General features: G+C 38.3%; 2 protein-coding genes across 10 annotated transcripts in view; one reads left to right on the top strand and one right to left on the bottom strand.

Annotated features, from left to right (window-relative positions):
- Nucleotides 1-57: 57 nt before the first annotated feature.
- emc1 (ER membrane protein complex subunit 1) lies at nt 58-11946 on the bottom strand. The gene is made up of 22 exons (XM_014983252.2): nt 11803-11946; nt 11268-11395; nt 11098-11163; nt 10905-10998; nt 10685-10813; nt 10468-10594; nt 10211-10360; nt 9910-10077; nt 9543-9614; nt 9296-9394; nt 9070-9166; nt 7365-7481; nt 6037-6236; nt 5723-5872; nt 5392-5553; nt 5147-5266; nt 4919-5056; nt 4191-4364; nt 3854-4064; nt 3664-3748; nt 3198-3327; nt 58-983 (listed from the first exon to the last, which is right to left on the bottom strand). The coding sequence occupies exons 1-22, from the start codon at nt 11892-11894 to the stop codon at nt 804-806; spliced, it is 2889 nt and encodes a 962-aa protein (XP_014838738.2). The 5' UTR covers nt 11895-11946; the 3' UTR covers nt 58-803.
- A 1085-nt stretch (nt 11947-13031) lies between these two features.
- The window catches only part of ubr4 (ubiquitin protein ligase E3 component n-recognin 4), a 49751-nt gene continuing 35981 nt past the window's right edge, over nt 13032-26801 (top strand). For 5 of the 9 annotated variants that reach the window (XM_014983254.2, XM_014983260.2, XM_014983256.2 and 2 more), the window contains exons 1-18: nt 13032-13189; nt 15968-16065; nt 16189-16292; nt 16472-16601; nt 16739-16884; nt 17062-17161; nt 17256-17397; nt 17529-17653; nt 18097-18221; nt 18707-18766; nt 18890-19080; nt 19595-19694; nt 20835-20972; nt 21235-21352; nt 21860-21901; nt 26125-26312; nt 26435-26591; nt 26674-26759. In XM_014983254.2, the coding sequence (XP_014838740.2) occupies nt 13065-13189; nt 15968-16065; nt 16189-16292; nt 16472-16601; nt 16739-16884; nt 17062-17161; nt 17256-17397; nt 17529-17653; nt 18097-18221; nt 18707-18766; nt 18890-19080; nt 19595-19694; nt 20835-20972; nt 21235-21352; nt 21860-21901; nt 26125-26312; nt 26435-26591; nt 26674-26759 (2175 nt within the window). In that variant the 5' untranslated portion in view covers nt 13032-13064. The remainder of the gene's footprint in view (nt 13190-15967; nt 16066-16188; nt 16293-16471; nt 16602-16738; nt 16885-17061; nt 17162-17255; nt 17398-17528; nt 17654-18096; nt 18222-18706; nt 18767-18889; nt 19081-19594; nt 19695-20834; nt 20973-21234; nt 21353-21859; nt 21902-26124; nt 26313-26434; nt 26592-26673; nt 26760-26801) is intronic. The other 4 variants (XM_014983258.2, XM_088007443.1, XM_014983262.2 and 1 more) reach the window with 2 other exon arrangements.

The raw sequence follows: 26801 nt of genomic DNA on the forward strand, positions 1-26801 counted from the left end.
CTTTTGGGCAGCAGCTTGGAATACCTTGGAAAGAAAGGAAAACATTCAAAACGGGAGTTCTCAGAAAGATTTTAATGGATCCAAACAGGGAAAATGAGGTCTACTGTTTGACATTTTCCTCTAATTTTATAACAGCGCCTTCTGTTAGAAATCTTAATGACTGATCGCAGATCATCTTGTCCTTGCTTGGTCTTGCCTTAGAGTTCAGCTGCTTTCCTATCAAATCAAAACTACAGGATATCATGGTGATTCAGCAGATTAAAAAAAACAAATATTAAAGTAACCATTTAGGCTCACAGACAGTTTTCTTGCATTTCTGCTCCGACTTCCGAATTTACTATAACTTTCCATTAGGGCTACTGAAGTATACACCATATGTAAAGTTTTTTTTTAATATAATAAACTATATTTAAGCACCTAACTTTGACAAACATAATTTAATAAACCCAACTCTGTTAAATTCATTTGTAATTAGTTATGTGTTCAACATTTAATTAAAGTGATGTGGGGAGGAAAAAAACAGTTCTATTATGGATGTGTCATTTCTTCTTTTTGCAAAATAAGTTAAAAAAAACAAACAACAAAACAAAAAAAATCAAACACATAAAACCTTATTCTACCCCCTTTGTTTCGCCCCCCGCCCCCCTCCCCACCGTCCCCTGCAGTTCCTTAAGGGCCTTATTGAACTTTGGCCTGTGTGTTTCCCTACAGGCACGGCCTCAGCAGTCTCGTCTCATCTCGTCGGAGCGAGGTCCGTCGTGCAGCCGCAGGGCTCTCTGGTGCAGGACTCGATGACATGGCGTTTATCGCCAGGCCCGGTTAAGCAGTTTGACTTCTGCCAGGCGTTTGCTGATCATGGTGGCAAAGAAAAGGGCAAAGAGGACGCTGCTGATGAGCATGTAGTCGTAGTCGTCTTTTAGGACGTCGAATTGCTTGGAGGGATACACACGGGTCTGGTAGATGTCGAGACCGTAGGCCACCACCTGCAAAGAAAAAAAACATGCAAAAAAAATAAAATATGCAGTCCTTTATGGTATCAGTTTTATTGTCATAGACTAAAACGTGGTAAAAAACGCCCCTAAAACAAAGAATTAAGAGAGGCACGACTAAACATTTTTTTAATTATTGGAGGGAAGGATGAAGAAACCAGTTCAGTCAGGAACAACTATGGTAGGATCAGCTTTGACTTGATGTTTGTGCGAGAGTCTAACAGCTTCTGTGGCAAAGAAAATGGACGCCATCCCAGTCTGTGACCAGGCTGGTGACCAGTATGAAGAGGAGGTTCCCGTCTGCTGTATACAGTTTTATTTCCCTCTCACAACTGAAATGCCTAAAAAAAGTTGAGTCTTTGTTTTCCCCCCAGACTTCAGTCATCTAGTCCAATTAATGCCACCAAATAAGAGTCAATAGCAGAACAATCTGTTTGGTTTCAACATGCAGGATTTAAAAAGATTTTCTAGCGAGAAACCCACTCAAAAAAAACATAAAAACACTTCCTTATAAATGTGGCACCAGTTCAAGTGAAATAAACACGCTTTCAAAAAAATGCATCAAATGTGTTGCTAAAAACCATCATTAAGACACAGAAAGAATCAACCAAACTAAAATATTTGTACTTTTCCACTTGCACTGCATTATGACACAACCTTGCCTATAAGCATTAAGCAGCCTAAACTTCCAAACACATCATTAAAATCTCTTTAGTTACAGTTTATTCTGGCTGTTTTACAGACCTACAAAATATACTACAGACATTTTTTTTCCTAAAAAAAAAAAAAAATGTCTGTAGCATCATGTCTCACTCCATAGAAGGCTTGTGTTACCTTACCTAATAGACACGTTATTTTAAATAAAACATACTGGGAATTAGAAGATACTGCAAGTTGTTTGGTACGGAGCCCCCCAGGGGACATGGGGAATTTTTTTTCTTTTGCGTTCCCTCGCAAAACTTTTGCGTTCCCTCGCAAAACTTTTGCGTTCCCTCGCAATAGGTTTTGCGTTCCCTCGCAAAACTTTTGCGTTCCCTCGCAATAATCTACTGATCAGTTCATACGGCATAATTGATACTATAAGCCTTTTTTACGGTGGCCGCCGTACTTTCTGCTTTAATACAAGCTTATAAGGTTTTTCCATGGACTATTGAGTTATTATCGCGGGGTAATAAGTCGTCTGATTGTGTCTCCATTGTGTTCGTGTCTGAATGGTTTAAAGGGCTGCTTTCTGTGCCGTTCCATCTGAGCCTTAACAGACATAAACATGCAGTAAAAAAATCGATTTTCAATCAGTTTTTTGCACCAAAGCGTTAATAATAATAAACACGTTTTCACTGAGGCTCTATAAGAGCAATATGAATGAAATAAGTAATTATTGATATGACAGGAGCAGCGGCTTTGACACCTGGTGGTGGGCGTGTCGATGTGGGAGTGACTGTCATGAAGTATGAATGGGAAGGTGACGCTGCTGGCTCGGTGTGTGAGGCAGTGGGTGAGCTGGGTGGTCAGTCCTCAGAAAGTTTGGAGCATAATAAAAATTAAAAAAATTGATAATTGTGACAGAACAAAGAAGAGGTTAGGAGTTGATTGATACACGGACAGATGAGATTCCCCGAGTTAATCCAGTGCGGCCGTCTACCACCATTAGTTTGCTGTGTTTTATAATAATAAAACGTGTTTATTATTATTAACGCTTTGGTGCAAAAAACTGATTGAAAAATCGATTTATTTACTGCATGTTTATGTCTGTTAAGGCTCAGATGGAACGGCACAGAAAGCAGCCCTTTAAACCATTCAGACACGAAGACAATAGAGACACAATCAGATGACTTATTACCCCGCGATAATAACTCAATAGTCCATGGAAAAACCTTATAAGCTTGTATTAAAGCAGAAAGTACGGCGGCCACCGTAAAAAAGGCTTATAGTATCAATTATGCCGCATGAACTGATCAGTAGATTATTGCGAGGGAACGCAAAACCTTTTGCGAGGGAACGCAAAAGTTTTGCGAGGGAACGCAAAAGTATTGCGAGGGAACGCAAAAGTTTTGCGAGGGAACGCAAAAGAAAAAAAATTCCCCATGTCCCCTGGGGGGCTCCGTAGTTTGGCAACTTAAGGTTCAGAGAAGGTTTTTTTTTTTTTTTTGCTTAAACACAGCCTTTGTCATTTTTATTTCACCTTTTATAATGTAATATTCGACTCACCAAGCAGGTTGACTCCAGTCCAGATGGGGCCGTGTGAATTCCTCGCACTCTTCCCACGGTCTGATTGTAGTTGATGAACCACTCGGTGCGGATGATCAGCTCCGGTGCGTACGGTATCAGGTTTTCCTCCCTGGAAATCGAGTCGTAATTAGCTTCACGTAAGGGAACAGTCGGTGCCTCGGGAAACCCGCTGAACTTCAACATTTGTGTGTCAGACCAACACAAAGTTGTGAATGATTGTAAATTGGGAGGAAAACCGTGATTGTATTCATCCTCCGCCGCAGATTCTTACTCAAAGACATTTTGAGGATGTGCACTACAAAGCACTACTTTGTGTATGTCACATTAAATGTATTGAACTGCATGGATAAAATGTGACAAAATGTAAATAAAAAAAAAAATGACCACTTTCGCAAAGCACTGTAAATCAGCTCACTGTTTTACAGTGAGCTGTGTCTAGACTTACCGACTCTGCTCAGATATTATTTCAGGCCTGCGTGGGTCGAGGAACATCTTTGGTAATGACAGAATCCCCCCAGATGGCAGACCAACTGTGGCAAATGGGGGGGAATGTTTCAGAAGTGTTTAATATTGTGGTTTTACTCACCAAGACTAAATTTGGAGAAGGATGGAAAAGAATCATTTTTGAAACGTACTGAGCAGATGGCGGCTGGTGATGCCTTTCTCAGTCAGGGTGGCCTCCATGGTGGAGATGGAAGACGGGAAAATGTAAGACTGCTGGAGCACCTGAGGGGCGTGAGGTCGATCCAGCGAGCTGAAGACGGTGCTGTTGTAAAGCTCCATTCCTTCGTAAAGTTCGATGACAGAGAACTCGTTCCGCCGAGACTTGGTGCTCCAGTATTCGTACTGTGACGTTTGACAGACAAGGGGAGACGTGAGTAACGTTACATTAGTTACGCGACAGACCAAGACTGAAACTTCTGCGGCTTCATATGTGCAAAACGAAGGACGAGGAAATCCATCCTGGCTTACCACAACCCAGTTTTCAGAGTGGACAACGTGAACGGGTCCTCTGGCTTTCCTCTGAACAGCTTCGTGGATGATGCGACCGGTCACGCCGTCGATGAGCAGGATCCCGATGAAGCTGCGCTCCTGATGCACGTCTGTGCTCTCCGTCACCACAGCCAGGAGATTTGGGTTCAGGTACTATTAACAGAAAGTTTAAAAAAACAAAACAAAAAAAAAGGATAACATTTTCCATTGAATACTTCGAAACTGCATAAAGGAAAAATATGCTCCAAAGCAATTAAACTGTTAATTAGAAGATAATGTATGTATAAATAAGACCTAAATTTACATTAGTTGACCTCACGATAAAAGACAACTCCTATGAATCCTCCCAAACCTTTTCATATAAAAATTTAATATTTTTCCCATACTCTAATTTCCACATGTCTTTTCCAATGTTTTAAATATAAACTGAGCAATTTCCAGTGTAAATTTGAGTAGGGATTATAAAACAAAAAAAAAGTGGAAAAGAGTTGGAAAATTATTAAATCAAATTCCAGACTAGGTAGGATGTGCACAGATTATATTAATATTATTAGTAATATTGAGTGGGAACTCAGATTTTTACTCTACTTTATTGTAAGATGTTACAAACAGTTGTTTTTATTCACACTGGTAAAAAGAAATGCAATTTTATCTATTTTAGAACTCATTCAAATTGCAATTAAATCATGTAGAAAATGTTATTGTACCTTATAGAGCACACTGCGGTCTCCCATCACCCTGCCTTGTGAGTGCACATGCTCATTCGGCCTCTTCCCCTTAACAGAGACAATCTTCTGTACTTCTGTTGGAACGACGACCTCCCAGACCTGCTCAGTCGACAAGTCCTGAGAGCAGAAAAATAACCGCGGTTAAGCTTTCACCGATTACTGGAGCATTATTTCAGAATGCAACACAATGAGAAAAGAAGAACTTGCCGTTCTCAGTCTGTAACCAGAGAGTCTTCCTTGACTGGAGTCGACGAGGAAGAAGAAGATGGATGAAGCCGTCTCCTGGAGCTGCTGCAGGACGTTCTTGGTTGAAGGAAAGGCAGAAACCTGGAGTGGAAAGAACAGACAATTAACAATAGGTGGGAAATGGCTTTAATCAAAATGTTGCGATTCTAAACTCAAGATGCAGTGACTGTAATCTTGTGAACGACAATCTGAGGTGTTGATCTGACCTTGTACTGGTCATCGACGAGAAGCAGGACTTTGGCATAATCCTGGTCCATAAGTGGGAGGAGGAGTGACTGGAGTATTGGCTGAGGTAGGGCAGGTGGCGTGACCTGACTTTTCCTTCCAAACATGGGGTTAAACACATGAAGTGTTGCCAAACCCGTGTCCTGTGACCCAAAAGAGCCCCGACAAAAAAAAAAACTGTTTGAAACAGACTAGAAATCACTCGTTGTGCCAGACGTTTGTAACTTAAAGAGACTTTGAACAAGAAAAGAGAAGATACTGACACTGACTAATGAACTTTTTCAACACAAGTGCCAATGTGTCATTAGATACCTTGTCTTTGATGAGCAGTGTGCACTGTGGAGGGTGAGGGAAGTGAGCAGTGGTCCGCTGAACCATTAATTTAAAAGCAGCATTCTTCGGGACGTTGTTGAGATAATGTTTCCACAAAATTCCACCCGTCTTGCTGTCGATGCCAAACAGCTTAAAAGGAACAGAAAAACCAGATGAAAGCTCTGGTTTGTTTATATCTAAGCCTGCCTGAACTTAGACTGTACAGATAACCGTGCACAGTAAAATAGCAAGCAAAAAAATACTAAAACAAAGGTGAATATTAGAAGGTGAGGTTTTAGTCTCTCCAGTTTTACCTTTCCAGACGATGTAACCATAACCATCATCTTCTGCAAGTTGAACTCGTCTCTCGACAGGTTCTCAATGGAGACTTCATTTTTGACTTGACTGCGGGGCTTCCGGGCTTCGTAGAACAGCTTCCAGAGGTGGGCGATCCAGGCCTGCAGCATGATGAGCTGAGAGGAGAGCCTCTTCAACACCATCGACAGCAACCCATCTAGAGAAATCAGAACAAGAACAAACATATTCTGTAAAGATGTACGGTAAGTGTCAAGAGCCATTGTTCACATATTTTAGCTAAATTAAAATCAACAAGACAAAACTGTCGTCTTAGAGAGTAGGAACGACTAAACAAAAGAGACACAGAAACACTTAGAAATCAGCTGACTTGGTGGCTGGAAGCTTAAAAATCTAATATTTTTTCCAATCAGTGAACACGCCATGTTGTTAAGTGCTACCAGGTCATAATTGACAGCAACCAGCTTTGGTGTGGATGCTTTAACTGAGTGGAAAATGTTCCAAATTAGTACTTTTCAGACTAGTTAGGTGCATAAAAATAAAGAGAGATCACACTGTGGTGTAAGAAAAAGATAACTATGTTCTAGAACAAGCTGATTCATTAAAGCTGCCAAGAGAGAGTAGGGAGACATTTTCAGAAGAGAACAGGAAGGCTAGTCAGAATATGGCACAGCTGGCAGCTCTTATGAAGATTCAGATTTGGGTAAGAAACTACATTGTGTTGGAAATACACACCAATGCTGCATTGTTGGTGATGATAGCCGTGCTGACGACTAAAACTAAAGGTGAAAGATGGCTTAAAATGTCAACCGATCATTTTATTTTTGTTCTTAAGCTTTTGTAAAGCATTTCAGCAACTGTTAATACAGATAAATGACATGGCGTAATCTCTGATCATGTTATAACTGATCACCCTTTCCGTTCTTAAAGGGATAGGGACGCTAAAGCCCTACCAGAGATTTAAAAATCGGTCACAAAAATAAAATAAAATAAATTTAAAATTTCCATCTCCATCACAGTAAATGCAGAAGAGAATTAGCTTTTCTAACACAACATTATTTAATACCTAACATTTTCAGAGACGGTCAAGAAACGTTACAAAGAGAGAGACGTGTTACCTTGAATGGCTGAATCCACACGCAGCAAGAAAGACAGAATAAAACAAGAGCAAAAATAATAAACCAACCTGGTGAGTCACAACCACAAGCTATTTAAGAGCTACTTGTTAGAAATGGACATCAGCCAACGTGGAGGAAAAAATAAATAAATAAAATAAAAGACTTTGATGGTGGTGAGGTGTAAACAGGATGAATGTCAAAGCATTTACCGGCTTTTTTGCCGAACTCGCCCTCGAGCTCGGCTTGTGTCCCGGTGAGGGGAAGATCCACCATTTCCATTGTCACCACGTCTGACAAGGCTTCCTCTCTGGTCCACATCACACGGCCTGGAAAACAAGACTCATTAGTCGTCTGCAGTCACTCATTCTACCTTCCACACCCTGTGAAAGTCCACAGGGTTCAGAGTTTTCCAACAACATGGTAATTTCTTTTTCCCCTTGTGGAAAAGGTCAGAACCATTTACACACTGGGGATGTGTGGGTCTGGGATTATTTATCATGATTAAAAGGCAGAAAATACCTTTAGCGTCATCATGACGCAAAGCATGGCTCACTACTTACTTTTGTGTTTTAGAAGGATGGAACACCTACCAACCCTTAAAAACCCAAATACTGCCATTGCACCAGAATAAGATTCTTACAAAAGCAAATATATTTAACCATAGTCTAGTTCTAAGAACTGATCTGGTTTCTTTTAACTAAGCAACTACATGGTAAAAATAAACGTTATTTACAAAATAGAAATAGAAAATGGAGTTACTATGAACACTGAATTCATTCACGAGTAAGACTCTTCCTGGGAAGAGAATGACAGTGGGAGGAGGCAAAAATGCTTCAGTACAGTGTGTGATCCTGACTTTTTTTATCTCTATTCAAGCTTCACACAATAAAAACATTCTTTGTTCATTGTTCAAGTCGACCTTCTGCCTCACAGCTTGGAGCTTGTCGGTTCAAATCCCGGCTGTGGCCTTAATTTTTTTGGAGTTTGGATTTTTTTCTGTATACATTGACGGGTACAGCTTTTCCCTGCTGTACAAAAACATGCACGTGGGGTTAAATGGTTGCTTTAAATTGCTCACGAATGCAAGCGGCGCTCCCTGTTTTGGCTCCGCAATCGATGTGTGGACCCACCTCTCACCAGATGGCTGCTGGGATAGGCTCCACTGAAACCTTTAACAGGATTAGGCTTCCTCATCAAAAACTTTGTTCAAACAGGGGGATCTTTTTTTTTTAGTTTTGTGGCTTTGTTGCAGACACTTTCTCTTTTAAAAACAAGATGCATGGTCGCCATTTGAAATTTTAGCTGGACTAGAGTTGGGGAATATCAGACCAGAGCTACAACAGTTTTTTAGGAGCAAAGTACCCATTTCATTTATAACTGAAATGGCTAATTATCGAACACTTTATAAAGGTATGGACATTTTGTATGACCTTTAAATGTTTTTATTGATAAATATGCTAAATCTGTTTTAATGATTTCTATTGTTGGACCCAGGAAGAGGGGGTGTGAAGCCCAGCTAATGGGGATCCTAAACAATGAACAATAAACAATATTATTCACTGCTGATGAAACAGTCGGGTTGGTTGTGAGGGCATCTCTACACTGGTTTACACCCTGATTCAAGAGGAAATTAACTCTCAATTTACCTCAACATCCTCATTTTAAAAGAGCTGCTGACTTTATTTGCATTATAACAGGGGAAGTAGGGTTGCCACCCGTCCCGTAAAATACAGAACCGTCCCATATTTGGCTGTTAATTGTAGCATCCCGTATTGAACCGATACAGGAAGCAATTTGTTCAAATGTGTATTTATAATAATAAAGATGTGGTCCCTGAGTACTTTATATAGTAGGCTGCTCCAGTCATTGTTTCACTCACGGTGTTGGTGTTGGTGTTGCGATATTGTGCCGTACCTGGTTGTTGAATGAAAGTCAGTGCGTGGTCTTCTGTCTGCACCATGACCCTGTAGCCGACCGAGTCGTCCTTCTTCAGGAATGCTTGGACATGCAGCTGCAGGGCAGAATTTAAATGAGTACCTTTATTAAAAGATTCTTTAAATTCCAAAACATGGCAAACTAATGGTTGGATTATAGTAAGACTATTGCTGCTTCGTGAAACAAAGAAAACAGCAAGTTTCACCCTCTCGGGTTTTCCTCCGTTAGGATCCACAGTGAAGATCAGAGTTGTGTCAAGAAGTCTGCGCCCGGTGTCGGCACTATAGAGGTTGATACTGCAAGCCTGTGGAGAAGTAACAGATAATCACTTACTTTTATTATTAATTTGAGAAAAAAAAAGACTTTAATATAATAATTTCTCGTGTATTATTTATTGTAATTTATTTATAATACCCAGATTGAGTTGAGAGAGCAATACTATATAAACTTACTGTCTTGTTCTTGGGTGACATAACAGCTGCGACCGTCTTCTCTCCAGTGGTAGCAAACGAAGCCAGCAGTGCCTATAAATTAAGAAAAATGTGTCACTAACTATTTCACTCACCAATTTCACTCACTAATTTGTATGCTTTATCTTATACAACCCTGTCAAGATTAACAGAAAAAGAATAATACATTTCAGGACAAAATTTGATGGAATTCTTAATGTGCAAGAATCACAGTCAAGAAAACCTAAAAGTCACTCAAGCCATCCTGATCAACTGGGCTTTCGACCAAAGTTGCCTTGGGCTGCAATTGAGCTAACAGAATCTGGGATAAATCTTCCAAAAAATGAAATATGAAGAAGCAATTACATACAGGCTTGAAATCTCTCAGTGTGACTATCTGCCCGTTGTTCAGCTGCAGAAGCAAATAACGTTCGGGCCCAAGCTGAAGGAAGAACTCTGATAATGGCTTTTGGGCAGGGTTGGGCTGGTGTGAGACAAGCGACGGATGAAAGTCTGGGTCCACTTCAAGTCCGAGTGACTGCGATGTGACAAGCGATACAAAAGTTAGGGAGAAGGGGAAAAAAAAGCATTCATATAGACAATAAATACAGACTGAAGAAGGGAGGCAAAAATATTTCATAGAAAGAGTTTTGTTTTGGTTTACTTGATACCTGCAGGGGGATCTGAGTCATCTGTAGCTGTTGGTGTAAGTCGAGTGTATTTAGGGACATTGTTGTTGAGTCTACACACATCAACATCCCCTGACCAACCACTGCACAGCTGGCTGGTATGTTGGACAGCCATGGAGCTTCAACTGAGACCTGGAACAATCCCAAACCAAAAAAAAAGGAACAAATTGGAGTTCAGGTTTTCTTTCATAGCGACATCTACTTGGCAGACATTCAAGCTTTAATCAATAAGAGGTTACCTGCTTGATTATCTCGCCATCTTCCATGCTATAAACAACAATAGTGATATGGGAATGGGGAACAATTCCCAAAACAAATACTTGACCATTTCCTCCCGAATACACAGTTTGATAATCCACAGTTTCACTGCAATGAAAAACAAAAAGACATAAAATTAATAATAAAGCTCATATTGCTGATACAATTAAAAAATAGCACGAAAATAGAATGTTTTACCCTTCTGGCAAGTTCTCTACCCATTTTTGATGCCCATTGGATAAATAATGGACAGAGATGACAGTTTTCTTCAAAACAGCGACATGTTTAACTGTTCCTTGTTGCCCCACTAAACATGCTGATCGAAAACTTAAAAACAACAACAACAAAAAAAACAGTTAGGGTTTAATCCACGTGAACCATCTGACATGTCACAACTGCAAACCATGAAGGTCTTCACCTGCCAGTGTCCAGCAACATCTCCCAGTTTAAACCACCAACGTTGATGTCCCAGGAGCGCAACATGCGCCCATTTCCAACCACTAGTACCGCATCTAAGCACACAAAACAAGTTGTATCAACAGTGAATATGCTAACATAAGCAGAGATAAAATCTCGAGCTTGAACTGAATAAACACTTAAGAAATAAAAACCTTGTGCATGGTGCAGAAGGGCATCGATGTTTCCCTCTGGACCAGTTTTGTCCACATGTCGCCAAACTGTATCAGACATGGATAGGGGAGTGTGTTGTGCTTAACACCAAAACGATGAGAATATATGACAGATAACAGGTGTGTCTGTTTAAGGCTTCAAAAATACTTACAAAGCTCTCCTGTCCTGGAATTTAGCGCTGCAAAAACATTGCTCTCTGTTGCTACAAGGACTTTTTTGGAGGACTGCAATTGTGTGTCGAAATGAGAAAAACGAACTTTGCCTACATATTGCTGTCTCCTGTGAATCAAGAAATAAATAAAAAAGAATGTATTATTAATTTTTCTAACTATTATTATCAATTTTCAACAGAATAACGAAAGTTACGACTAACACTGGCATGAATAACTTGTAATTAATTTAGTTACAATTATTCTATATGTTTAAAAATCAACCTACTTTTCTTTAACTAAATGTGCTTACGTGGCTCATTGTTTCCAAATATTATTTATAAACCTGCCGTTTTAAAAAAAGATCGTTATCATAGTTTTTTTTTCTTTTAAAATGTCCTCTCCTGAAAATGCTCACTAAACACACCGACTCGAAGCTAATGGCTTTGACAGGTGTTAGCATTAGCATCTTCAAATTGTGAGACAAAATACCTTAGAAAAACGTTATTTTTTTATGGCCCATTGGGCTGTTCTTACCAGTCAAATTTTCCTACTTGATCCTCAAATACAGCATGAACAACAAAGAATAAAATACATAATTTCAGCAACAACAAAATTAGCTTTGCCATTGCAGCAGCTTTGACCAGCTCAACGGAAGGAGGAAGTCGGAAGTGGTCAGACTCACTATTTGTCTGCTAAAACGGAAGTGCTGCCACCAACAGGTCAAAAAGTACACAGCATAACCGCTTTGCTTGATTCATAGACATGACAACTTGAGGTTCAAACTCAAACTCTATTGAAAGCCAAAAGTCCAACACTGAAATAAATAGATAACTTGTAAAATAAATAAATAAGCATGGCTGGCCACATCACCAGTCAATCACACCAATCACAACCAGCAAGTCAAAATATGAAGTGGGAAACATTTGAACAAAGAAAACTTAATATAAGAATCATCTGAATTTTGTACCCTAAGAATATTTAGTTAAGCATACAAATATTTATAATTTTCCATTGTATGTGATATTTCTTTCCAATAATCAAAAGGGGAAAAGTCACATTCAGTCATCCAGCTGTACCGCTAGATACAATGACTACATTTAGTAGGAGTTGGAAACATAAGCAAAACAAGCATTGTTGATTCGACAGAAACAAAAATGAAAGCATTTCAGAAAGTATACAACAATCCAAACAAAAACTGGTCTTAGGATTTGCAAACAGGTGAGTGTATTCTTACTGCTGAAAATGTTTTTGCAATAAGAATAAAAAAATATGCAATGTGTGCCACTAATACAATAAATAAATAATTTGCTACAGAAAAAAATGGAAGTGTCCAAACATACAATAAATGCTCAAACAATTTATAAACCTTTTCAATTTTTTTCATACAGTAAATTATTGAAACATTCCTATAACAATGGAAGGAATTATTTATTTTATTTTTTATTTTATGAAGGCGCTTCTAATCTTATTTATATGATCACAAGCATACAGATGTATTTAGCTACTAATGGATGCAGTGATGTGTGCCATTTTTAAATGCATACAGGCACTACAAAGACATAAATCAAGCAAGATCAAATTACAACACAAAACCAGCAAAGATAATTGTATCAATACATAAATAAAAGTTATGGGCATTAATTTTTGTACAAGACACAAAGTTGAACCGAAAAGAAATATAATATAAACACATCAAATAACGCATATTTGATGTAATTTTGAGCGACGGAGCGCCCCCTGTGATTTACCTTCACAGCCTCTTCCTCAGCAGTTAGTTTTTTCTATGGGATTTCAAGATGGCGTCGAGCGGAGGAGAGGGGGAGCACGAATGGACAGCGGCAGTGCGACCGCTTTTATCAGCTTCATACACCGCTTTTGAAACAAAGGAGCTACCTCAGCTTATTGGCTCTATAATTAACAGGTAACCGGTTACATGTCAGTGTGTTGCTTGTCTCTGTTATCACCAAACCGCCCGTGTTCATCCCGGACATAGCCTCAGCTTAACTTGCACTGGTATCGAGTTGGTCTCCAACTGAAGCCAACATGCTAGCGTTTCCTAACTTGTTTAAAATGGGTTTAGCTTGCACCGTCAGATACGTTGCTGGCAAAATGAGACGCTTGCCTTTCAAAGGTGTTAACGTTCCTTTTAACATACCACTGTTGTTCAGTAAACGCTAAAGAATGCCGCAGTGTAGCGCTTTTAAAATATGCTTCATCATTAGCTAGCTAACCGTGGGCCTTCAACTCTGCACTCTTAACGTAACGTAGAAACGCTGCTGTCAGAGTAATATTGGACCATGTCAGCTGAAGTAACCAAGTTGAACCAGATTGGGGTTTGAAGCCGAACTTGTCTGGTACGGTCAAACGCAGATATGGCAACTATTAGCTAAACTGTTAAAGGTTCAGAATTTGGTCTGCAGTGCTTCTGTTTTGACTAAAAGTAGGCGGGGACAGCTTTTCTCGGCTAGTTTTGCTTCTTCAGGTGACTTGCTTTAGGCATATTGTTGGTAAAAGCATTAGCTTGACTATTTAACTTCAACAGGATCACCGCTAAGTGAGTGTCAAGTCAGTACCGCTGAAGCCAGGCTGTCACCTGAAACCCCGAGAGAGTTTTAACCTGGAGCGATGCACCCCGGGACTTTGAAGTGAAGAGTTTCATTTTCCTCAGAAACAAATCGTCAATACGTGCCGTCACTTGTGCAGCGGGGCCTGAAAGTTTCTTATCAAAGCTCTTTCTTCATTAACACTTTTCTGTAGTTGGTGTCTTCTGCTCTTTGAGCCTGTTTGTTTTTCAAGGCCCCAAGCAGGCACAAAAAACGTACTAAAAATCCAAGTTATGAGAGTATTGATGTAAAAGGAAACAGTCGTTGTTTAATCCGTTGTCTACTTTAATGATTCACTTGACAGCTTTTTGGGACTCAATGTAACATATCCTCATAGAATACTCCTGTATTATGTTTCTGCAGTCTTTCTGTAAATATTTCATTTGACTGAATACTTTTGCTGCTGATGCTGTTCATGTATCAGAAGTTAATGTTTGAAGAAGACGGCTGTTTACTTTTTATAGGAATTGACCAAAACTGTGAAGGTAACAAGATGGGAAAGTGACAAAATAACCAGCAGTCATAAACACTTTTACTATGTGAATGTGATTTCAGTTCATTGACACTTAAGTAATTTGTCTAAGAGTAATTTTCTTGCAGCCATAGATTTCACTCAGTTGTCTTGTGTAAAATATCTGAACTGTTGCAATTTTTGGAGTTAAAATCAACCCACTTCCACCGCACTTGAGTGGCCCGTTCTCATTATTTTCCCATTACAGAGAAGGCCTACATGAACAGTCATATTTGTAGATAAATTGGGTTTACCAATTGAAAGTTCCTCAAGCTCATGAAAAGGAATGTTACACTTAAGCAATATAGCAGTGGCTTTTATTTATTTACATTTTTAGAAATTGAGAGAGGTGGTACCAATGATTAACTGTTACTTAATAGTTAAAATAATTAAAGATTTATTTATTTTACATTATACCACAAAGTAATATCAAAATAATAAAAAATTGAAGCTCAGAAGCTTATAAAACTTTAATGTTGCTTGGTCCAAGAGCTACAAGCAACATGGTTTTGGCTAAATCTAACACACACAATTGTTTTTTGACACAATAAATAAACAACCAATTTAATACAACATTACAGTTAAAGTTGGTGTAGGTGTTAAATCATTTTGTCTAATAAAAGCTGTGTGGGTTGAAGAGGACTGCCTAACTACAAACACTATGATATTTGGACTGAGTTTTACATCTCAGTAATATATGTAACATGACAGTATGTGACTACATTCAGCCTGCAAAAAAAAAATTGGAAATATTTTGTGGTCACAGTATTGCTGTACACAATATACATACTGCAAAGAACTTTTAATCAAGTACCAAGTATTTATGGTACCTATGCCTACAATGCATTTTGTGACATTTGTTGTTTAAAGCAGTTTAGTTTTAAAATGTTATTAAGAAACTAAAGCTGAGTTGTTTCATTGCCAAAACAGGAAATGTCGGCCTAACGCAACTTTTCCTGTAAAATCTTCGTTAGATGAAAATATTTAACTTTAATTCTTTTTCCAGTAGCTGGATAAACTACTAATTATCTGGGGTCTGCTTGAACTCAAAACAGAAATACACTTTTTAACTATTTGTTGTATTATATAATTACTGCGACATTGACCAAAATTATTGCATATCTTCCTTGCATTGTGCAGCCCTTGCCTTCGTGATCATTTGTTATTGACTGTTTATATATTTGTTCAAATATGAACGACGACGCAGATAATCAGTTTTTTTAGCAGTAGCATTATATTCTCCATTTTGTGGAGTAACCAGCTTCAAACCAGAAAGTTTATGAAAAAATATTCCTCAACCTGAGCTGCTGAAACCACCCAGGAGGTTTCTGCATCCTTAGTGCAACTTTGTAGTTCTGAATTTTGTTTGGAATGAATATATATATGTGTATTTTTTGCTGTATCACATTTCATGAAAACATCAAAACAAAGAGGTTTTTTTGTTTTGTTTTTTTTTTTACAATTTTTTTGAGGGCATTACATTCATGACTGCAAATTTACGCTAAAATTAGGGAAGACGCTGTAAATTTCCAATCAAATTCCCATCTTGTGGTTTGTTACATGCTGTCCCACCTTTTATTTGCAGTGAATCGGACATTCTTCACCACGACAAACAATATGAGCCTTTCTACTCCTCGTTCGTGGCTCTTTCTGCACATTACATCACCACAGTTTGTGGTCAAAGTACGTATACTTAATGTTCTGTTTTGTGTTAGGGATAAGGCGCTGTCATTCTAAATGAATAAATCGAATGAATTTGACTGCGTTTCTGCAATCTTGACTCATTATTTTGTTTTTATTTTCCAGTACCAAGAAACCAGCTGCTGTCGGTGGCTGCAGCGTGCAAAGTACTCATCGAATTTTCATTGCTGCGATTGGAGAATCCAGATGAAGCATGTGCTGTATCACAGGTCAGATTTTTGAAAAAGTGCAGGAAGAAAATTTTATTATTTTCAGACTTCATTCAGTGGTTTGTTATGTTGTTCTGAAGAGACAGACTGCTTCTATCTGCCACTTTAATTCTGTCTAAATTAACGCTATCCAATTTTTGTTTGCGTATTGCACTTACATTGTATTATTTCTTCTACAGAAACACCTGATTCTTCTAATAAAAGGACTTTGCACTGGCTGCAGCAGGCTGGATCGCACAGAGATCATTACATTTACCGCTATGATGAAGTCTGCCAAGTTGCCTCAAACTATCAAGACCCTCTCGGACGGTGAGTAACCCAAAGCAAACAAAAGTCATTAGAAAACTTTTTTTTTTTTTGAAGAAAATAAGCAAAATCCCAATAGAGAAAAAATGTCTAAATTATTTGTGACTCATATAAAAGCGTGTCTTCTTTTATTTGTCTAGTGGAAGATCAGAAGGAGTTACCCAGTGTTGTGAGCCCTGAACTTCGACAAAAAGAAGTGCAAATGAACTTCTTTAATCAGTTGACTTCAGTTTTTAACCCGGATCTTACCACCATCTTGGCTTCACCATCAGCAGCGCACATGCAGGTCAGTGTGATCCATTGATAACGGTTAAAGTTAACCAAATTGATATTTAATTAACTCATATTAAACTTGTTATATGTAGGGAATTTCCTGGTTCACATCTATTTGAATGCTTTGTCACTGTTTTGTTTGGAAAAAAAAGCTCATCATACCCATTTCTCAAATCCCCAAACTTTGCAGGCTGAGAGTGACACAGACGACCAAACCACAGATCAAGCTGTTCAGGCCAAAATGAAGAATGCGTTTGTCTCTCAGAATGTGTCGAGCTTACAGGAACTTGGTCAGTAGTTCCCCATCAGATGCAGTGCAGTAACTTGGGTTGTGACTAATTTGCCTGTAACAGTGTGTTTGGACCCTGTGTTTGTGCCTCCCAGGTGGATCTGAAAAGTTACTACGGGTGTGTTTAAACCTGCCGTACTTTCTACGTTACATCAACCGGTTCCAAGATGCGGTTTCAGCCAACTCTTTCTTCATTATGCCGGCTACAGTGGCTGACGCCACTGCTGTCCGCAATGGGTACGTACTTGTTCGTTAAATCTAATCTGTGACCTGGTTTAGAATTATAGAAATGTCTCTGTGTATGCTTTGAACTCTCTACATTTTTTTTTTTTTTTTGCCTAGTAAAATTATATAAAATTTCTGTCTAGATTTCACTCGCTGGTGATTGATGTCACTATGGCTCTGGACACACTGTCCCTTCCTGTACTGGAACCTCTGACCCCAGGAAGACTACGGGATATGACTGTGCTGGCCCTTAGCTGTCTTTATGCCGGTGGGTGTGAAACGTATTTGGTAAAAATAAAGCGAAACGTCTCTTAGCTCAATCTTTTATAAATTCGATCAACTAAATAAAGATTGACCCGAGGAGAGCCAAGTTTTGGAATGATCTTCAGCAGACAAACATTTTAAGGCAATAGACCTAACATGCTAAATATTGTGCTGAAGTTTCTTTGCCACAATCATCAAGAGCAACTGACTGCAACCAGGCTGTCTGCAAAGACATGACAGAAAGGACACAGAAATGTCTTCTGATTTCACTGTCTTTTCTGGTCTGCATGAATATAAAAAAAGAAAAGTGTGAAGAATTATTTGCATTTCCAGACTTTATTGACGTCGTCTTCCTTCTATCCTCACAACCTTCCTTTGTCACGAACGTCTTTCTGTCTGTTTTTTTATTGAATTGCTGAATCTGAAAGTACTTTATGTGTTTTGTAGGCGTGAGTGTGGCCACTTGCATGGCAATCCTTCAGGTGGGCAGCGGATTGCAGCTTCGCTCTGCCTCTACTGGAACTAAAGAAGAGGACTACGAAAATGACGCTGCCACCATTGTTCAGAAATGTGTAAGTGCCAGAAGTACAAAATTATTGCAGCTCATGATGGTTTTGCCAATGATACAATAGAAAACTATTGAAACTAAAGCTCTTTAAATGGATCTGTGTGTGTTTTTTTTAACACAAAAAGTCTAATTTTTTATTTTTATTTATATATTTATTGATCCATTTATTTATGCTTTGTGTTGTAATTCACTGTGAAGAAATGCTGATAGACTTGCATAGCAGAGTTAAAAAAAACAGCAGTGTAAATGGACAAAATTACTTATTTATTGCAAATCATGTGTATTTTGAATTTAAATAATTGTTTTTAAAAAGGCTTTTCATTTAGGTTATGAAAACTAAACACTATTTAGTTTGGCCAAACATTAAATGTAAAGAGATTCCAGAGTTTTTAATACAGTTTTTTGTATTCTTTTATTGATGCTCTTGCTCTCTTTTCCCTTTTGAAACATATAAAAAATATTACAAATACAAAATCTGTGTTCTAACAGTTGGAGATCTACGAAATGATTGGGCAAGCAATCAGCAACTCTCGCCGAGCTGGAGGAGAGGTGAGTGCCAGGTTTGATTAGAAAACTAGAACAGCTGAAGAAACGTGTGCCCTGCACTTTCTGTCCTTTTTTTTATGTTCAATTTAAGAAAAGATGACACATTTTGTGACTGTTGTACTTCAGCATTATCAGAACTTCCAGCTGCTTGGAGCCTGGTGCCTCTTAAACAGCCTGTACCTGATTCTGAATCTGAGCCCGACCGCCCTGGCAGACAAAGGCAAAGAGAAGGATCCCCTGGCTGCTCTGCGTGTCCGGGATATTGCTGCTCGCACCAAGGATGGCGCAGGATCGCCAAAACTTGGCCCTGGCAAAGGGTGATTTTAAATTATTAAAATAAAATAAATACCTATGTGTACAGTTGAGACCAGCATGACTTAATATCCCATGTTCAGTTATCTTTTAATTTTACAAGCATGTTTCTGCTGGCTGAATATGTTAATGTTTTAGAGTGATTTAACCAGAGTCCCTGGAGAGTTGGTGGAGAGGAATCCCTCCGGTCTCACAGATTTAGAGCTCATCACCAAAAATAAATCATCAAAAATAACAATGGAAACATGCAAAAAGCTGGTCAGCAGTTATAAGAAGAGCTTGATTGCTGAAAAATCTAATAAATGCTGGAATCTATTAAATATTTTATGTTATTTGTTTAGTTCTTGCTGTTGATTTTGACCAATTTTTATATATTCTTAAAACAATCCTGGTAAATGGGTCTCATAAAAAATTCATTCTATAAAAAGCAATTACGAAGCAACTACTTAGAGATTTTCTGAACAGTTTTGGTGTGCAAATTAATTTTTGCTTCTGTTTTTGTGCTTGTTTTTTCTCAAGACACCAAGGGTTTGGAATATTGTCTGTGATACTGGCCAATCACGCCATCAAACTTTTGACCTCGCTCTTCCAGGATTTGCAAGTGGAGGCTCTGCACCGGGTGAGTTCAGTTCTCAACGGTCAGGGTTGTTTCCTACTGTATCGTTATCTTATTAAATGATTGTACTGCTATTTTTTAATCATACATCTCTGATGCCGTGGTGTTATCAGCAGGAGCATTCATGAATAATCAAATTTTGTTAATTTTAAGAATCCATTACCTCCAGAACGCAACATTTTACACCTGATTAGTTGAGGTGAAGAAACAGCTCTACATTCCGTAGGGGGCCAAAACAATTTTAATTTGAAATTAATTTTCAGTTACTAATAAATTACATTTTACTGTTGCAAAGTGATTAGGAGCCTGATAGTCTTGTTGCAGGCGTGACGGCAAAATTGAAAGCAGTAATTGCTCTGAAAAGGTGTCATTTAATTCTTTTGGACGTTTTTAGGTAAAGTTAAGAGCTGCCTGGGAATGTTTTTATGTGTTACTAGGGGGTTGCTTTGTTCTTGATTTAACCACCAATGACTGAAAATAATTTTCAACTGTCTATTTATATTCTACTGTAACGAGACGCGGTGCAAGAGATCACTCAGCACTATTTTTGGCTTAATCGGGGATTATGTCAGTTCATGTTTTGTACGAATAAACTGACCCCAATGGGGATCAGAATCACAAATGATAGAAACTATGTAAAGCGTACAGAAAATATACATTTACTTTATATCAGATATTTGATTATTAATCTCGATGATTTACAAAAACATCCAAATACATAGACAAACAGAAACCCAGGAACCTGAGTACAAGTGGCAACATGGGAGTGAGAAATGGGGGTGCCAGGTGGCAAGAGGTCGAGTGACCCAGCATCTTCTGAGAACATTTTAGCCATTAACACTTGGTTATCGGTGTTAATGGCTAAAATGTGTTTAACACAAGTCTTTAACGCTTTTGGTTTGTGAATGTTCTGTAACTCTTGCCAAGTCGCATACCGTCTTTAACAGCCAACAAAATGAAGATGTGCAGGTTTGCAAACCAGTCAAGTTAGTATTCACGGACTCCTGGTAGGATTTACCGAGTTTCAGTGGTACAACATTTTGCCACACAACTCAGAAGCATATGTCATGTGCAGAATTAAATATACAACTAAACACTGTGAGTAATGTTTCTTCTTTATAAACACCTTCCCCCTTTCTGCAGGGGTGGGCAAGTGATGGACCACCAGCCGAGCTCAACATCATGGCACAAAGCACTTCAATCCAGAGGGTCCAAAGGCTCATCGACTCCGTTCCTCTGACAAATCTTCTCTTCACCCTCCTCTCCACCTCTTACAAAAAGGTGCAGATTATAATATAGTTTGAAAATACTTGGGGAATAAATTTGATGGTTTTCATAATGTAGCTTCACATAAAGCAATAGCTAAAAGGATTCATTGTAACCAGAGAAGTATATTGGCCTTTAAAACAATGACGTAAAACATTTTTCTTACCTTTTTTTTTTCATGTTTTTGTTGGGGATTTGTTTCAGAACACAAGAATAAAGCACACATACTATTTAGATGTTTCAGTTAAGGCTCTGGTGTGTTTGCTTTTTCTTCCAGGCTTGTGTTCTGCAGCGCCAAAGAAAGGGCTCAGTCAGCAGTGATGCCAGCGCGTCAACAGATTCAAACACCTACTATGAAGACGATTTCAGCAGCACGGAGGAGGACAGCAGCCAAGGTACTTTATTTTTCTGGATTCAGGAAAAGCATCAACACTTCAGATGGCCTAACAAATGCTAGAATATATTCCAATAAAGCAGTTTAAATTTGCAAAAACACTGAGGGGATTTTAAGTCATAGGGAAGCAGCAGCGTATTTGCATGCATAGTAGGAAAAATAAATACTATGGGAGACCTTTGAGATGAAGGGAAATGTTTTGCTGTTTAAAACAGGACTTTTGTTTAGAAATTCTGGTGGGTAACTACATGATTTTACTATCTGAAAATACAGAAAAAAATGTTCTAAAGCAAGTACATTTTTGAGATTTAAAATGGTCAAATGACCGTGGATTTTGTAGAAATAAAAAAAAAAAAAGCCTGTTTTCTCTTTTTGTTTTTTTTTTAGCTAAATGTCAGTCAGGAAATGGCAGCAGTGAAAGATAAATACATATATGCACACAGTGATGTTCATTTTTCTTCCCTTCCTTAAACAATGCCAGTTTAGTTGACAGTGTTTACTATTTCAGCAGAGAGAAGAGAGGAGAAGACAAGTGCAGCTTGTGTCTCAGGTCAGCAGTTTTCTGTCCTCAGGTCAAAGACTTGGTGTCCACATCGCTGTCTTAGATTCATTTTCTTTTTTTTATGTTATGTTACACAAATTAGGCTCTTGAGTTATCAACCTAATCCTCTAAAAATGATTAAGCCAGAGATGAACAGTCATGTAAAAGTAAAAAAAAAAAAAAAAAAAATACTATAAAAATAGTATTTTCTTGTGATTCTTATCAGCTATTTCACATTGTTTCTGTCAGAGGTTCATCTGTGGCTCGCTGTCTTTCAAAGGATAATACCAATGCTCCTAAATGTGGGTGCTTATTAAATTTAGTACGAAAACAATCATTAGAGCTGACTGATAAACTGAAAGTAAACGGTATTGTAATCTACAGTGAAAGAGCGAAGCTCCTTGAATGCTTGGAATCTTTTTCTTTTGCTATCTATATTTAGAGCACTTATCTCTTCCAATCTGCGGCTATGATTACCTCGCTGTTGTTTTTCCACAACCGCATGTGACAGAAGAACAGATTGTTTATTATCAGAGCATAAAACATAACCTGGATTTTCACTGGGAAAATTGCATAACGCTGTTCAAATCGCATGGTCTGTTGATATTTAACAACGCATGTTTTCTAAAAACTAATCAGAGTCTCCGGTTTGAAACTGGCATTATTATTGGTAATAATGAGCAAATACTAACCTACTTGTCTAATGCAGCTCTGAACTGTATTTGATCATTTTTTGTCACATTTCAAGATAAAAAAAACAAATTAACAGGTAAAACACCAAAGCCGATGTGACTTTACAAGTCCTTTAACGCAGACTTGTCATTTGTTTAGTTTTCAAATTTTAACCTTTTGTCGTTATTGAGGTAGATCTGGACTCTTGAATAAAACAGAAGAACCCACATCAAAATATTGGTATCATTCTTGAATACAGTCACTTTAAGTTGTACGTGAAGGTCTGAAACACAAAATGCTTCATCTTGCCGTCACCTAAAAAGTTTTTGATTTGTGTTTTGCATGCAGATGTGAAGAACAGCTTGATGTGATGTTCTTTTAAAAACATAAAAGCTCTCTCTCTCACTCTGTCTCTCTCTCTCTCTCTCGCTGTCTCTGTCTCTCTCTGTCTCTCTTTTTCTCTCTCTCTCTCTCTCTCTTTCTCTCTCTCTCTGTCTCTCTTTTATTTTTCTGTCTTGAAATGACTTCACTGTTGTTGGGTAGCATCACCGACAGGCTTGAATGTTTTGTGTGTTGTGGGTCAGAGGTCAGACGAGAGGGTTGGCATGATGGAGTAAATTGAGGCTTAAATTTTCAAATGTGGAGGGTTTGTTTTGGTGGTGGAATTATTTTATGTTAATGGATATATTTTTATGTGGATACGATTTACCAGGTTGTTTGTTTGTTTAAAAATGTGAGGGGCAAAGATTTGTGGCCAGTTTTCAATCTTTTTTTTTAAAGCTCTGACCTGCTGAAACCATCTTTGTCTGATTCTAATTTCTCCAAAGGAACTATAATATTAACTTGCCTTATGTATGTCAACAACTATTTGAATGCTCACATTAGGAACAGAGGCAACCAAGCTCAACTCTGTTTGAAATGCAGTTTAGTTTTAGATATCTTTTTGTGCCTTCTTTATGTTTCAGCAACTGTTTCATACTAAAGATGGCTAACTTGGTCTTCTTTCCTTAGCAACAATATCAAAGCCAAAGAATGTTATTTTCTTGGAAAAGCTTAGCTATGATGTATTTACTGAGTAGAATTAACATTTTTCTAGTAATGAAGGACATTATCGACTCTCAATACTTGGAAGGTTCTTTGTCACAGCTTATCTTCTTAAAACATAATAAAACTCTATGAAAAATACTATAATAAACTTATAGATTTCAAAACACTTAAAAAAAGGGGGGAAGGGGGAAGAACAAAACCCTTTTTCCTGAGATGAAATCGGACGAAAATGTCCTGTTTAGCTTATTTAAAAGTACTAAAGAAAATGTATGTAACTGGATTAAATAAACATTTAGTCTGATTTAGAAAGGGACCAATTTTGTTTTCATACAGCATATGTAAACATTCAGCTGTGTGACAGCCTCACTGATCTGAACTTTGAGGTTAAAGTCATTAAAAGAACTTGTTTGCCTGAGCAGCTTAGGCATCCATTTACACAGATGGAAAAACGTTTGATTAGACACAATGCCCTGCCTGATGAGTAACCTAAAATAACATTTAAGAAGTTGACCAGTTTTTGTTCATAAAGTGGAGTTAGCAACAATCTATCATATTTGATGAATATTTTTCGTGTTATTATGTCAGATCTAAACTCCTGACACATTTTTGTCTAAATTATGGCCCCCATTTAATAATACGACACCGAGATGTTTTCATATTTGTGAGCTAGAGGTCGCCTTGTACAGTAACGAGATATGTATTCTGCATAAAGTGTTGGAATGTGACCCTAGTATCATTTGTCTGAATGTTGCCTGTGTCACAAATGCATGAATAAGAATGTTCTCAATCAGAAGCTGCTATTAAACAGATTTTAGAAACAGAACATTACATGAACCTGATGGTGAAAAACATATTTTAAAGAAAGAAAACTAAGAATTTAATCTATGGAACTGGTTGTTCAAACATTTAAGGTCAAGAAATACAGCTTTAATTTCATTATTTTGCTTTTGTTTTAATATGTAACCTATGCAAACAAATACAGTTGTATTTAGCATTAACTTAGCAAGAAAAGAATAATTCATTCTTGCAATCTGATGCAGTTCTATTCAGTTATAAATTCGTCCTTATTCTTAGTTCTGTGATTATTTATGAGGGTTAGTACTAGAGATGTGCCGATCAGGTTTTTTCCTCCCGTTACCGAGCACCCATGAGGGCCGATCACCGATACCGATCACATAATTATTATTATTATTATTTTTATCATAAACCCTACCGGTTACATTATGTGGAAAAAGGAACCATAAATTCACCTTAATTTAGACAAAAACTTGTTTTTAATAACTTTTTTGAAGAAGAAAACTAAACAAAACAGGCATTGTGCAAATTGTACGGCTATTGATAATACCATCTGATAACATATGAAGGCTCTGAAGAGGCTAAATAATGCAAAGAGCCAAAATAAAACCTCTCAACATTGCCAAAAAAAATTCAAGTATAAAACTTAACATTCAAAGGCAAAAACAGGTTCCATTACAATAAACAATCCAGAGTTACTGAATGAAAACTTCCTGATAGCATGGCGGCTAGCTGATTACTGCTAGCTCTGAGTGGCTGTTTCTGACTGAGCGGAGTAATTATGCAGATCAGGGAGGAGATCGATTATTTTTTTAGAGATTATCTGTCTCATGTTAGGACAGCGAAAGTTTTAATACGTATGTAAAATGTATTTTTTTTAAGTTAGATGCTGCAGCTTTAAGCAGAGGTTCGGTGTGAGAGTCACTACCAGGTGGAGCAGAAGCGAAGCTCCGTCTGTCAAATATTACTACCTGTAGCGTAGCAGCGGTTCAACAGGAGAGCAGAACCAGCATCTGACATCGCAGCTCGAAGAGTTAAATAATTTTGCGGGTTATTTGTTTAGCTTTCTGACCGTCATGCTAATCCGGGTGAGTGTTTGTAGCTGTGTGCTGCTTTACCTGCTATCTGATCGCTCCGTATGTCTTTTTTACTGCAGTGAGCCTCGATGTAGCCAAACTCCGTCAAGTATGGCTTTGTTTTTATGCCATATTAGATTCGTTGTGTTGATGCATTTTGACGTGCTTCAATTTTCCGCCGCAACACGCAAACTTCCCCATTAACTCAGTGCGTCATAGTTCCACATCGCTTAGGATTTGTTGCTGCGCGTTTGCGCAGTGTGAAGGAAAGAGGAGACCAGCTGCACAGGCAGGCTGCGAAATGAGATGATCGGTATCGGCAACAAGAGCCAATGATCGCCGATCACCGATCATGCACTTTTTCATGAAAATCGGCCCGATTATGATCGGTGACCGATCGATCGGCACACCTCTAGTTAGTACATTTAAAAAAAAACAAAAAAACAAGAGTATTCACTATCTACTTTGGTCCTTGGCTGTTGTCCACTGCTTGTGCTGCGAAAGATGTCATGAACCACAATGTGAAGCTTTTTATGTTTTCTATTGTATCCCCACAAATGGCTTATTGTAGATGTGGAACATGTTTTCTTTTTCAGTTTCACTTGAAGCAATGCAGTTAAATTACCTGAATTTCTTTGGCAGATGACGACAGTGAACCCATCCTGGGACTGTGGTTTGAAGAGGCCATTTCACCGACCAAAGACAAAGTGGCTCCTCCGCCCCCTCCGCCTCCCCCGCCCCTGGAGACGTCACCCAGACTCAAGAGCCCCAGCAAGCAGAATCCAAGCGAGAACGGCAACATTTTAGCAGGTCGGAAGGATCCAGAAATGGTAAATCACCTCTATTTTCATAAACTTTTAATAAAATTGGTCTATTTCCTAAGAGCTTATAGATGTTTTAGTTTTTAAGTGACATCCTGTGGCGCCACTCTGAGCCGTAACCGTTCTTGTAGTTCCTCAGTTTGGCCTCCAGCATTCTGAACTTCATCACCACCTCAATGCTGAAGTCCAGGAACAACTTCATCCGCAACTACGTCAGCGTCTCTCTTACAGAACAGCACATGGCGACGCTTGCCAGCATCATCAAAGACGTGGATAAAGATGTCAAAGGTATGCTTTGCCAAACAATACACGTTTTTGTTCATAGCTTTACAAAATATGAAGAAGAGTGTGTCATGTTTTTGTCTCTCAGGTTCCTCAGATGAAGTGTTTGCTTTAGCTCTGTACCACTTCAACCACACCCTAGTCACCTCAGATCTTCCGTCTCCGGTTTTGCAGGCAAGACATTTTTTTTTTTATGCTTTACCATTTCCTAAAGAT

The sequence above is a fragment of the Poecilia mexicana genome, unplaced genomic scaffold (assembly GCF_051168715.1).
Source record: "Poecilia mexicana isolate PSO_F unplaced genomic scaffold, ASM5116871v1 scaffold_7, whole genome shotgun sequence".
NCBI classification, from domain to species: Eukaryota; Metazoa; Chordata; class Actinopteri; order Cyprinodontiformes; family Poeciliidae; genus Poecilia; species Poecilia mexicana.

Coding starts and splice junctions, on each gene's coding strand:
- emc1 (XM_014983252.2), bottom strand. CDS start 11,894: ATGGCAAAGCTAATTTTGTTGTTGCTGAAATTATGTATTTTATTCTTT. Junction 10,078..10,210: donor TGACTCAGATCCCCCTGCAG/GTATCAAGTAAA, acceptor GTCACATCGCAG/TCACTCGGACTTGAAGTGGA. Junction 5,267..5,391: donor TCGTCGATGACCAGTACAAG/GTCAGATCAACA, acceptor TTTCCACTCCAG/GTTTCTGCCTTTCCTTCAAC.